The 14,561-nt window shown below is 38.9% G+C and overlaps 1 protein-coding gene across 1 annotated transcript; it reads right to left on the minus strand.

The window, feature by feature from the left end:
* LOC109824067 lies at positions 757-1,451 on the minus strand. Its single transcript, XM_020390587.1, has 2 exons — positions 1,317-1,451; positions 757-1,235 (listed from the first exon to the last, which is right to left on the minus strand). Exons 1-2 carry the CDS (start codon positions 1,395-1,397, stop codon positions 960-962), a joined length of 357 nt encoding a protein of 118 aa, XP_020246176.1. The 5' UTR covers positions 1,398-1,451; the 3' UTR covers positions 757-959.

The following is a 14,561-nucleotide window of genomic DNA, read 5'->3' on the forward strand; positions in this document are numbered from 1 at the left end:
AGGAAAAGGGTTTGTGCTTAGTGATGTCCCAGGCAAGGTCCTAACCATCAGTATAATTCCCTTAAATCACAACTAATTATTATTAACACTCTGCACCGCTTCCTTATAATAATTCGCGCAATCCACCATATTTTTTACTACCGTCAGCACAATGCACATGGAGTAGAGAAGCAAATCTCGTAGTTCATCTACAAATTAAGGGATTCTAATTCAAAAACCCTCCCCAAAAGGAGGCATTCATGACACTGCTCTATAGCAACAAATGGCAATAAAAGGAGTGGGGCTCATGAGGCTACCATGTTCTTAAGAACCCACATGCCACGATGACAACACCCTTCCCCATTTGGTTTTAAAGGACAACAATAGCCAAGACGACTTTTTTTCTCATACAATTCATAGCTTATGCTACATTATTGATCTTATAGACGCACATCAATATTGAGTAGTATAATCCTAAAAGTGCAAAATGGAGAGGCGTGAGGATGACTATACCGATCCAAGTATTATTCTAACCACTAGCTATTTGGTGGACAAAGTTTACTTGATAGTTCCTCTAAGGGGATATAAATTAAATTTAAATAAACTAAGAGCCAATGAGTAGCCCACCCTCACGAGGATCACAACATGGTTTTAATTCCCCCAACCAACAATGCGCCCACCTCAACATTTTTGGATAGCCATCTAATAACGTCACACTTGCAATGCCAACAACCAGCCCTTTTAGCATTACTCACAAAAGCAAACAAACTTGAAACAAAAATGAAATACCATCAATTTGTAGCAACAAATCAAAGGGCAGATCACACAATTCCTTGAATACTCATACTATTGATGACAATAGATTGAGAAACAACAACAATAATAAACAAATCAATATCCTCTCAATCCCAGATCACACTTGCAAATAACCACAAATGATTAAACTTAGTAATAAATAAACCAAGCGAAATACCAATTCATCAGAGATGGCAACCTAAGCAATTGCATGTCTTTGGGGTGAAGGAGCAGTAGCCAAAGGGTCTATTGGGGATGTTGCAGTTGATAGCATAGCAACAAGGAGAAGGCAAGCAGAGGCCTTTTGGGCCTCCACAGCAAGTGCACAGTGCACAAATCCTAAAACTCCCCAGCTTCCGCCTGTAACTCTCTCTTACTAGTTTTGACAGTGGCCCTGAGGTTGAACTTGCTGATACTGGCTTCGTTGCTTTATCTATAGCCTTCGCTTGGAAAGATTGCAACTTTAGCATCAGAAATAAAAAAAATTAGACAAAATGGAGAAATGGGTATTTGATTAAGGAGGGGAATTGAGAGAGACCCACCTGGGCCGAGGCTGATTGGATGGAGATTGAGACCATGAAGAGAAGGAAGAGGAAGAGGCATTGTGGAAAGAAAGACGCCATTAGATAGAGGAGGGGCAGAGAGAGGGGGAGAGAGGGGTTTAACTTCAGTTTTGTTGGTGGCTGGGAGTATTTATACCACGGAGGGTGTATATGGAAAAGTTTTGGGAAATGTTCTGAAATTGTGGGTTTCTTAAATAAAATTTTTTTTCACAATTTTTATAAATTGTGTTTGGTTTAACATTAAATTTACAGAATTTTTTTTGTAAAGTACATAAATCTGTACAATTTTACATAAATTGTTTTGCACTCAAAATGAGCTAAAAACACCCAAAAAACTAACAAGTTATTATTAAAATATTAAACCCACCCCCTAACCACCCCGTCACATTTCTCGTGGCGGCTAGAACTCGAAAAATATATAGGGCTTCCTCCTTCGTTCCCGCCCCTAAACTCATTCTCCCGCTCGAGTTTTCCTTACCTCAAGCTCTCATCCCCGATTATTCCCGTGATTCACTAGCGAGCTCAAAGAACTAGGAATTTGCTCTAGTTCGTTGGCGTTCTTGCAGCTAATTTGGGTCGATTTTTCCTTACCTCGAGCTTGTTCGCGTTGGAAATTGATTTCTTCATTGTCATTGAATCTGTTACAATCGTTTATCGATTACAAATTCAAAAAAAGGAAAAAAGTCGATCTTTTTATAAGATCTTCTTACACAATGAAAAACTAAACAAATACAATCACCTTAAAACACACGCAACGGACGTTTATCACCCGTTGCTTCGCGTGGGATCTTTGCCTGTGTCGGGAACGCGTTAGTCCGTGGACCACCGCGAATCAGATCCGGTTGACAGAAAAGTTAATTAATGCTCTTGCTTCACAAAGAAAATAACTGAAGAAGTGATAATATCGACCAAGCGAGATTACGACTCTTCTCGAGATCAAAACTAAGTTTGATCTAGAAGAAAGGGGGAACGGGCCTCAGATTCTTCAAATAGCTTCCTCTTTATGCTGAAGTCCGCCAAGATCTGCTAACCCTCTTCTGAAATTCATGCTCCACTCTTCAATTTGACAACAACTCACCCTCTGATTTCAGATCCCTATAAATGAAGGACATAGGCTTGTATTTATAGGCTTTGGTTGCAGCGTTTTAGGATAAGAATTAATGATTTGACCTCATCCGTAATTAATAACCGCTTAACCATGTTTAGGGATAGCTTCAAAACAGTTGGGAGGCTCTGGAACAGAAGAACCCGCGAAAACAGTCAAAAACTATTAAACAATATATTTTTGGCGTTTCTGGGTGCGAGCCACCATCTGGTGGCTTGGAACTGTGCGAGCCACCAAATGGTGGCTCGGCCTTGGGCGAGCCAGTTCGTACCGTCTCGGGTATTTTGGCTCTAACTCTCTCGTTCGATCTCGGAATGAGGTGACTCAAGATGCATTGGAAAGATGATGAAAAGACCTACAACTTTTGATTTGAACCTCTCCAGAATCAAATTGTATCATGGCTGAAATCTCAGTTCTTTGTGCAAGCCACCAAATGGTGGCTCGGCACTGTGCGAGCCAGTTTGTACTTCCTCGGGTATTTTGGTTCTAACTCTTTTGTCCAATTTAAGAATGAGGTCATTCATGATGAGTTGGAATGCTGAAGAAAATACCTACAACTTTTATCTTTTGAGCTTCTCCAGAATCAAATCTCATCATGGCCGAAATATTAGTTCTTTGTGCGGGCCACTAAATGATGGCTCGGCACTGTGCGAGCCAGTTTGTACCACCTCAGGTATTTTGGCTCTAACTCTCTCATCCTATCTCAGAATAAGGTTATTTAAGATGCGTTGGAAAGTTGGAGAAGATACTTATAACTTCCAATAGGCAAGTCACACATGGTATGGACGAGACACACATGTTATTTCACCCCTTTTCTGCGAATCACAACTCCTGGCTGAGTTGTTTTGTCGTTTGCGTGTCACGTTGACTCGTATGCTTCATCGATTCGCTTCATACATTTCGTTAACTTAGAGGTGGTCATTGAGCATGTTGGCCACTTGGAGCTGACCGGCGAGCACGTGGGCCACTTGGAGCCTGCTGATGAGCACGCAGGCCACTTGGTGGTGGCCGATGATCGTGCGGGCCGCTTGGAGGTGGCCGGTGAACACATGGACCAATTAGAGCTGGCCGGTGAGCGCGCTAGTCACTTGGAGATGGCCGATGAGCACGTGAGCCACTTGGAGATGGTTGGTGAGCGCGCGGGACACTTGGAGCTGGCCGATGAGCGCGTGAGCCAATTGGAGCTGGCTGATGAGCGCGTGGGTCACTTGCCTTGCCGTTCCGATGGCTTGTCACTATGTCATCAACGATTCACAGATTTGTTATTTTGAATGCTCGTCGCCACATCATCTGACAGTTCGTCGCTCGACGGCTCGTCATCTTGACCTGTGTTCGGGACCTATAGGTAATTTTTGACGCCTACAGATACCCCCCACAAAGTATTTCAGTCCCATTCTTTTATAGAGGAGGCTGGAATACTTTGGATATGCTTAGCCTCCAATTCTTTGATTTCTTCAGCTTTCAGCCTATCCAGTATTTTGTCGAATAGCTAAAATTCTTCCGGTACTGCGTTTATCGTCTGACCATTGTCGAAATCTTGAACTGAGACTGACGTATTGATATCTGAATTAGCTCGTGTCATTGAATCGACGCTGAACTGATCATCTTTATCGGGAATTCGTATCTGAATTACGATTGAACTCCCCGGGGTTAATTCGGAATTGAGAGTAATCCTGAGCCTTATTTTGGCCAAATTATTGACACGTCGACCGGTGTTGATTTTCATCGTCGCACATTGACTGGTGTTGATTTGTGTTGAATGGAGTTTGTCCTGCATTGACCGACGTTGACATTCATCCTCACACGTTGATCGGCGTCGATTTCCATCGATCTTCATCGTCACGCGTCGATCAGCATCGACTGTCATCGTCACATGCTGACCGACGTGAACACAGTTTATACTCATACATTAACTGGAGTCTATACAGTTTAAGCTCTTAAGGCGTTGGAGCGAGGAGGACCAGTTTATACTCGTATACTCCTGGGAGTTTAAGTCATAAGACCAACTGATAAAGCTGGTGCGTCAGTGACTATCATACTTATAGGATTTTTGGCAAACCCTTAGCTATAAACGGGTTTGACGAGTCTATACCGACTATCGCTTAAGTCGGGCTAGCACGCAGATTGTTTAAGCCCGTTCCGCAGGTGACGTTATGCTAAAAGAATGAAGTCTCTTAGACTTGATGTTATGATATTGAATATATGGACTTCGTCATTTGTCACGGGAATAGACTAACCGACAACGTATGTTAGGCGTAGACTTTAGGATTTTTGGCAAACCCTTAGTAATTAACGGATTTGATATGCCTTTACCGATTACCGTTTGAGTCGGGCTAGCATGCAGATTGTTTAAGTCTGTTCCACAGGTGACGTTATGCTAAAAGAATGAACTCTCTTAGACTTAATGTTATGATATTTAATACATAAACTTTGTCATTTTTATGGAGAAAGACTAACCGGCAATGCGTGTTAGGCGTAGACTTATCTCTATTTAGGAATTGAGATAACATCCCCCAGACGTGAATCCTGGCGTTCTTTTCATGGAGAAAGGTTAACCGGCAACGTGTGTTAGACGTTGACTTATCTCTACTTAGGATTCAAGATAAAATTCTTCGTGCATGTAGGGCATGGTTTTTGGCATTATTAATAGCGACCTGCCACGATGTCGAATACATGGGCTTTTGTCCTTTTTACAGCGAAAGACTAACCGACAACGCGTGTTAGGCGTTGACTTATCCCTACTTAGGATTCAAGATAAAATTCCTCATGCATGTAAGGCATGGATTATGATGTTATTAATAACAGTTTGCCATGATGTTGAATACGTGGGCTTTTATCATTTTTATGGCAAAATACTAACCGGCAACGCGTGTTAGGCGTTGACTTATCCCTACTTATGATTCGAGATAAAATTTCCCATGCGTGTAAGTCATGGATTATGTTGTTATTAATAACGGTCTGCCACGATATTGAATACATAGGTTTTTGTCCTTTTTATGGTAAAAGACTAACTGACAACACGTGTTAGGCGTTGACTTATTCCTACTTAGGATTTGGGGTAAAATTCTCCATGCGTGTAAGCCATTGATTATGTCATTATTAATAACAGTCTGCCATGATGTTGAATACATAGGATTTTGTCTTTTTATGGTGAAAGACTAACCGGCAACGCGTGTTAGGCATTGACTTATTCATGCTTAGGATTCGGGATAAAATTCCTCATGTGTGTAAGGTATGGATTATGGCGTTATTAATAACGGCCTGCCATGATATTGAATATGTAGGATTTTATCCTTCTTATAGTGAAAGACTAACTGACAAAGCATGTTAGGTGTTGACTTATCCCTAGTTAGAATTCAGAATAAAATTCCCCATGTGTGTATGACATGGATTTTTGGTGCTATGGTATTGAATACGTAGACTTGGTCGTTTTTGCGGAAATGGACCACCCTGCAGTATGTGTTAGATGCAGACTTATCTCTATTTAGAGATCGAGATAAAGTCCCACATGCGTGTAAGGCATGGATTTTGGATGTTGGAAGGTGGTGTCTTCTCTTGGGGCAAAGACAAACCCGGTGCTAATCTGAAGGTGGATTTCTCGTTTATCGAGAGGGAACTCAAGTTTTAGCCCTAACTATAGGAAGGTTTGACCAAGTGAGAGGTTTGAGATGACCCTAACTGTAGTAAGGTTTGATCGATCGATTTGAAAGTGGACCTCTCGTTCATGAAAGGAATCGAGAGGGGACTTTAGCTTTGGCCCTAACTATAGGATGGTTTGACCAAGAAGCAGTGGGAGTGAAGATACGAATAACACTGGGAATGTTGACTCGTACAAATCACTCAGTGGGTTTTTTAGTATCAAGTGGTTAGGACTTAACCCTAAGAGGCTTGATGATTGCTATGGAGCAGCAGCTTGAATTTTTAGATACCATGATGAGATTTTAACATTGGGAGTGTTAAGTGCACCAACACAAAGGGAGTTTGGATGAACTCAGCCGAAAGAATTTTGGTGGACCCACTGTCAGTTAATTTGATCAGTGAGAGACTTTGTGGAGGAGGACCGTGAATCATCAAGCAGTCCACAGTTACACTATAGGAGTTTCGTGAGGGAAGATTGACCGGATGAAGTTATTGAATCTCATCTCGATGAAAGAGTACTCGAAAAATCACAGTGAGTGGGTTTTAATCATCTTGGAAACATTAAATAGCTATAGTGGGAGGTTCTTAATCATAATTAAGAATGAATTATTCTAATAACTGGTTTTCACCATGAATAATCGGTTTTGGGTTATCCTTAAGAATACCATATATAGTATCCTTCCGGAACTTCCCTTTGGAATGTATTAAGGTATCCCACCCCCAGCTCTTTGGCGTACCTCAATCCAATTGTATTCGGCCATATTGTCGGTTTATTCTTAATAATATTAAGAGTAATATTATCTAGGAACTTCCCGTCGTTGGAAGTAAGGGAAGTGTTGGACCCTAGAGGGGGGTGATTAGGGTCTTAAGGCAATAATAGTGCAATAAAAATTAAAAGCAAGCAATCACCATAAATTTAAAATGCTGAATAAAAGAAATGTTGAGATAGAAATCATTATCCAAATGACACGCAATGTGTTCACGAGGTTCGGCTCTCTAGCCTACGTCCCTGCTCCCCACTCTCGAGGAGAGTCCACTACACAACCCGGTTTAGAAGTGGGAACTTCTTCTACACAACGATCTCTACGAGATCTCACACCAACACAGTTGATCTCCACGAGATCACCACACTATCAGCAGTAACAGAAGAAGAGCTCTCTCTATACAGCAGTCCTATGACAAGGAGAAAGATTGCACTTGAAGCTTTGGGTGTGGGATGTGTAGGTGCAAAAACAAGGAATTAAGGATTTGAAAGTTGAAGCTTTTAAACACAAAAATTAACCACAATAAATTTTCTCTTGCAAATTTGGTTCTTAAATAAATGGGGTAGTTGGATATATATAGGGAGTTGAAAGAAGAAGCCAAAAACCCTTCTAAAAGGACCAAAAAGCCATAAACAAACAAAACAGAAAACTAGCCGTTACTATGCAACGACTCTCTGATGAGTCGACTTATGAGTCGACTTATATGACTCGACTCAGTAGAAGAAAAATCACAACTCCGCTGTATTTCGTGAGTCGACTTATGAGTCAACTTATGAGTCGACTCATGAGTCGACTAATGAGTCGACTAAACGTGCACAGAGCTGAAGTGCACAGAAAAACTCAACTTTAAACTATATTTAAAAATATCAAATAAATACCAAAAATTGTAAAATTTGGGGAATAGTTTATAAACGTATAATTGAGCATGTTCCAAAAGAAAGTTTCCAAATATGATTACCCGTTTTTGAAATCTCTTAGTTTTGAAAAAACATGTAAAACGTGTACATAAATTTCTTAGTTTTGGACAAATGAGTTAAACAAAGATTTGAAACATTTTCAAATGATTTTATAGACTTAAATAAAAGATGTTTTGAGTCTATAAACTGATATCTTAGTATTTTGTCAAAATCACATTAAAACCCAAATGTGTGTGTGTTATATCCCAATAGCTTCAAATAAAATCTACAACTACTTGCCTACATTCTAGCACTAGAGAGAAAAGGAAAATAACAAATATCCTCACATAGAATTACATTTTTTTGAGTTTCGATATTACTTTGAGTTGATGAAGCTTCCACTTGTATATGTTGTTCTTGATTAACATTTGCTTCATTACATTGCCTCTACCTCCTATAGATATTGACGTTATAGTTCATATTTCATCCAATCCTCCATTTATGGTGCTAACAAGCTTGATATTCATATTAACTACAATATCATCCAACAAGTAATTAGTACCGATAATGATGGTTGTAAATCATCATCAAAACAAAAGGGCTAATAATCTCCCCTTTTTTGATGATGACAACCAACTATTATATTTGAGCGAAAAAAATATAGCTTACAAATAGGTGCTCCCCCTATCTATGAGCTCCCCCTTACTATGTGCACAAGTGAGGAGATTTCTCTCCCCCTTTGTAACCATCAAAAAGGGAAATATTAAATGAGAAACATACTTAAATACATAAAATGTACCTCAAGTGTTGGCCTCACCATGTCACCTTCCTCAAATGTTTGGATTTACGACCCCTACCGGCATTACTACCAACCCACTCCTCTTAGAATCAACCCCGGTCCTCCCACACACTCCACTTGGAAATTTGTATGTACTTAAGCATGTTATAAAAATGAGGCAAATACTATGTAAGCAAGCAAACAAACAAGCAAAGAAAAATTTTCAAATAATGCATAGGCCCAAACCATTTCTTATGCGACAAAAATCTTCTTCACTAAGAGACTTGGTAAAGATGTCCGCTAATTGAGATTTAGTATCAATATGAATAAGGGATACATCTTTCCGCTCCACATGGTTACACAAGAAATGATGGCGTAAATCAATATGCTTGGTTCTTGAGTACAAAACGGAATTTTTGGAAATATTTATAGCACTAGTGTTATCACAAAAAATTTTTGTATTTTGAAAATGCAAATCATAATCAACTAAACTTTGTTTCATCCATAAAAGTTGGGCACAACATAAGCCGGCGGCAATATATTCCACTTCCGTAGTGGACAGGACAACGCAATTTTGTTTCTTGGAAGCCCAAGAGACAAGGGAGTTACCCAAAAATTGACATGTACCACTCGTACTCTTGCAATCTACCTTACAACCGGCAAAGTCGGCATCACAAAAACCATAAAGATCAAAAGAGGTTCTTTAAGGATAAAATAAACCAAGATCAATTGTTCCATTGACATATTTGATAATTATTTTAACCGCAATCAAATGAGATGTTTTAGGTGAAGCTTGAAAACGTGCACATGCACACATACTGAACATGATATCGGGTCTACTAGTGGTAAGGTAAAGAAGACTACCTATCATACATTGGTATAGTTTTTGGTCTACATCCTCACCACTATCATCCGCATCAAGCTTGATACTTGTACTCATGGGAGTTGGTGCATGCTTAGAGGTCTTCAATCCAAACTTCTTCACCAATTCTCTAGCATACTTGCTTTGTGAAACAAGTGTTAGACCCAAGAGGAGGGGGGTGATTAGGGTCTTATGCTAATCTAATCCCGATTAACTTCTAATTAAAATTATATTGATTAATTTGTTCTTGCAAGAAATATATGAGATGGATATGAACAAGAAAGATAAGAATAAGCACAAATAAAAATATACGCTAAGAAAAGCACAAACACACAATATGTTTACGAGGTTCGGTCACCATGACCTACGTCCCCTCTCCTCACCTCGAGGAGATCTCCACTATCACAATCCGGTTTGGAAGCCGGAACTTCTACTCACTCGGTTTACAAGTTTACCGAAAACTCTTACACAACAAACACTATGCAATCACACTTTACACACTAAGTGTAGGAACCTAGCCCGTGTCCTCCTCCTCAAGTGCTCGAATACAACCTCTCCCTAGGTTCGTTAACCGACGCCACTCCTATTGGATTCGACCCCATCTCACGCCTCACACTTCTCTCGGTGTATAAGTGTATTACAAGTGATACTCGCAATAATGGTTAAATACAATGATTTGTTCTCAATAATAAATAAGAACACAATGAAGCTCACTCTCACTAAATCACACACCACTACCTAATAATATATAGTATGGAAATATTATAAGCTCAATACAGTATGTGTGATAACAGTGAATAGAAAATATGCAACTCAATTTAAATATAGCTAAGTTATGAAAATGAATCAATAAGCTATATAAGAAAGAGTTTAGAAAACTTATCAATAAACAAGAAGAACAGTAGATGATGATAAGGATAGGATCCTTAGTTAGAATTGAAAGCCTCTTCTTGTTGTAGAAAACTTCTTTTGAAACAGACAACCAAAATCAGCTTAAACAGCTCTTAAACAGCTCTTAATCTTTTGTTAAAAACTCACTGTAAAACAAACTCTTGTTATATAGAAAGAAGAAAGCAATGGGGTATTTATACCCACTCAAGACATCATCCAAAACAACATTGAAAAGACCAAAATACCCCCAGAGAATCAAATCAGAATATAGCCGTTGTAACTGTTGCCCTCTTGTTTTGATGATGTTTTACAACCATCATTATCGGTACTAATTGCTTGTTGAGTGATAATGTAGTTAATATATATATATCAAACATGTTAGTGCCATACATGGAGGATTGGATGGAATATGCGCTATAATGATGATATCCAAAGAAGGAGGAGGTATTGTGATGAAGCAACGTTTATTCAAGAACACCAAATGCAATAAGAAGCTTCATCAAACTCAAGCTATATCAAAACTCAAAGAATTGTATTCTATGTGAGGATATTAGCTAGTTTTTATTTTCTCTCTAGTGCTAGAATGTAGGCAAGTAGTTTAGATTTTATTTGAAGCTATTGGGATATCACACACATGTTTTCATACTTATAGTTTTGAGTGTTTTCACAAAATATCATATTTTCACAAGTATGAGGACCTATTCACAAAATTCATTTTCCAAACAATTTGTTTTTAGTGTTAAAAATATTTTGTAAAGTTTCACAGTTTTTGAAAGTCAATTAAATATTTTACAGAATTTTTAAGAGAGTCAAAATCAGTTTTTATGTATGTATCAGTTTGCGGTCGACCGCCACGGTCGACCGTGCCTGAGTTCTTTTCTGAGTGGGTAGCAGAAACTTTCGCGGTCGACCGCCACGGTCGGCCGTGAGCTCGAAAATTCCCACGGTCGACCACAGAACTCTCGCGGTCGACCGCGAGAATTGTACGGTCGACCGCCGCTTATTCAAACGATCTTTTTGGGTACAGATTTCAACACGGATTTTTCCAGGATTTAGAGGATTAGGGTATGGGTTTAAACAGTTGTATTTTCGCTTATTTAAACCCCCTATACTCCTTCTTCCTCAAGCATCCCAAGCCATTGAAAAACCAGAGATTTTCTTTTACTGAGAGCCAAAAATTTCAAACCTGTTTTTCTGTGTTTTTCTGTGTTCACATCCCAGCTTCAGTGTAATCTTTCTTCTTACCATAGGGATATTGTAAAGAGAGAGTTTTTACACCATTACTATTGTTGAGAGCTTGATCTTGTGAAGATCAACTGTGTGGGAGTGTGATCTTGTGGTGATCAACTGTGTAGTTGTGAGATCTTGTGGAGATTATTGTGTAGAAGAAGTTCCGGCTTCCAAACCAGGTTGTGTAGTGGATTCTCCTCGAGAGTGGGGAGCGGGAAGAAGTTCCGGCTTCCAAACCAGGTTGTGTAGTGGATTCTCCTCGAGAGTGGGGAGCGGGGACGTAGGTCAGTGGGCCGAACCTCATTAACACATCACGCATCACTTGGATAACGATTTCTCACTCTATCTCCTTTACATTTGTTGTTCATTATTGTGGTGTTTTGCTTGTCTTTTTTTATTGCACAATTATAGCCTTAAGACCCTAATCACCCCCCTCTAGGGTCCAACAATTAGTATTAGAGCTAGGTCTCTATATTAGTTTTTGATCTAACCACCTTAGAGAAAAGATCTTATGGAGGCTTCAATGAATGTGCATATGCTAGAGGGACAATCCACCACTAGACCACCACTTTTCACCGGTAGTAATTTTGCTTATTGGAAGGCTAGGATTAGGATTTACTTTCGTTGCATTGATCTTGACATTCTAGAACTCATAGAGAAAAAATATGTAGAAAAGCCCAAAGTTGGAAACATGACCGATGGAGAAAGGCACTAAGCCAATCTTAATACAAAGGCCATGAATACCTTAATTTGCGGTCTTTCCCCCAATGAGTATAATAGGGTTTCCACATGTGCAACCGTATACGAAATATGGGTGAAATTGTGTATTACACATGAAGGAACCCCCAAGTTAAGGAATCCAAAATTAGTGGGCTTTATGCATGAATATGAGTTATTTAAGATGCTTCCTAATGAATCCATTGATGCTATGTTTTCTCGCTTCACTAACATAATCACTGAATTGCATGGTCTTGACAAGAAATTAACTATCTTAGAAACGAACTACAAGATCCTTCGTTCATTGACTCTAATATAGGAACCCAAAGCTACGACCATAGAGGAAGCTCATGATCTCACCACTCTAGCTCTCGATGGTCTCATCGGCAAGCTTAAGGTTCATGAGAAAAAGCTCAAGGGAAAGGAGAAGGAGGAAGTGCCCCTACAGGAAGTTAAGGAGCCATCACCAAAGATGAAGACCATAGCTCTCAAAGGAGCTAGTGACAACTCATCATCATCGTCGTCGGAGAGTGAAGTTGATTTTTCTAGAGAAGTGGCTCACCTCTCTAGCTAGAAGAATTTCTAGACTCATCAAAATGAACAAGAAGTTTAATCCCCGATCTAACAACAAATTTTCTTCACGTGTAGGAAAATATTTTGAATGCAATGAACCGGATCATATCGTCAAAGATTGCCCCAAGCTCAAGGAGAAATACATGAAGTACAAGAATAAGTAAGCCATGTATGCCGGATGGAAAGAATCCGAACCAAGTGATTCAGATAGCAATGAAGAAGGAGCTAAACTTGCTCTTCATGATTCCAACATTTGCTTCATGGCCTATGAAAAGGAGGTAGTTTCCGACACCGAAAGTGAATCCTTTTATATGCAATGTGATCGAGCTACGGCTTTAGAAGAATTGAACGTTAAGTTTAAAAGGATGTCAAAAGAATTCTCTTCCTTTAAAAAGTTGCATGCTTCTTGTGATGCCAAACTAGAAGGATGTCAAAAGAATTCTCTTCCTTTAAAAAGTTGCATGCTTCTTGTGATGCCAAACTAGAACAACTACAAACCTCTCTTGCATTAAAAGATGAATTGCTAGGGGATCTTAATTTTGAAAACAAACAGTTAAGATCCAATATTGAAAGACTAGAAATTGAGAGTGGTAGGATTAGACCCACTCATGCTTATGCTAATCATCATCACCATGGTAGAAATAGACTTCATAGATCTTATGCTCCTACACACAAGAGAAATTTTGTGTGCACATATTACATGAAACATGGTCATATTTCTACTCATTGTAGGATCAAAGATAATCATGATTTTTATGGCATGACATGGGTACCCAAAGGTACCAAGCTTACTAACTACCAATGACCCAAGATTTGGGTACCTAAAGTTCCTACACCTTCATCTCTTGTAGGGAACATCACGGCAACAACGTAGAGAGATGTGGTACCTTGATAGTTGTTGCTCACATCATATGACGAGCAACAAAGAACTATTTGCAACCCTATCAAGGATTGAAGGAGGTAGCATCTCCTTCGGTGGTGGAGAGAAAGATAAAATCATTGGTATTGGATGTATTGGTAAGACACCCTCTCCCGTTATAGAAGATGTTTATTTGGTTAATGGCTTGAATCATAATCTTCTTAGCATTAGCCAATTGAGTGATAAAGATTTTGATATTTCCTTTAAACCGGACAAATGCATTATTAGTATGAAAGGAAAAATTGTTTTTGTTGCTAATCGAAAATCTAATGTGTATATTTTTTAGATGAATGAATTAGTGAATCAAGATGTGAAGTGCCTTACGGCAATTGATGAAAATTCTTGGATTTGGCATAAAAGGCTTGGACATGCAAACATGGAATTGATATCAAAATTGTCCAAGAGGAATCTTGTTAAAGGGTTACCAAACTTACATTTCATCAAAGATACTATATGCGAAGATTGTGCTAAAGGTAAACAAACTAAGTCTACATTCAAATCCATTAATGAGGTATCAACTTCTAAACATTTGCAATTACTTCATCTTGATTTATTTGGTCCTATGTGTGTTACCTCTCTTGGAGGCAAACACTATGTTTTTGTTATCATTGATGATTTTTCTCGTTTTACATGGACAATATTTCTTGCTAGTAAAGATGAATGTTTTGATGAGTTTTCAAATCATGTTAAGAGAATTATGGACAATATTTCTTGCTAGTAAAGATGAATGTTTTGATGAGTTTTCAAATCATGTTAAGAGAATTGAAGATGAAAAAGATTTGAAAGTTGTTAAAATAAGAAGTGATCATGGTGGTGAATTTCAAAATATCTCTCTTTATGATTTTTGTGC

The sequence above is a fragment of the Asparagus officinalis genome, chromosome 9 (genome assembly GCF_001876935.1).
Source record: "Asparagus officinalis chromosome 9, Aspof.V1, whole genome shotgun sequence".
Classification (NCBI taxonomy): Eukaryota; Viridiplantae; Streptophyta; class Magnoliopsida; order Asparagales; family Asparagaceae; genus Asparagus; species Asparagus officinalis.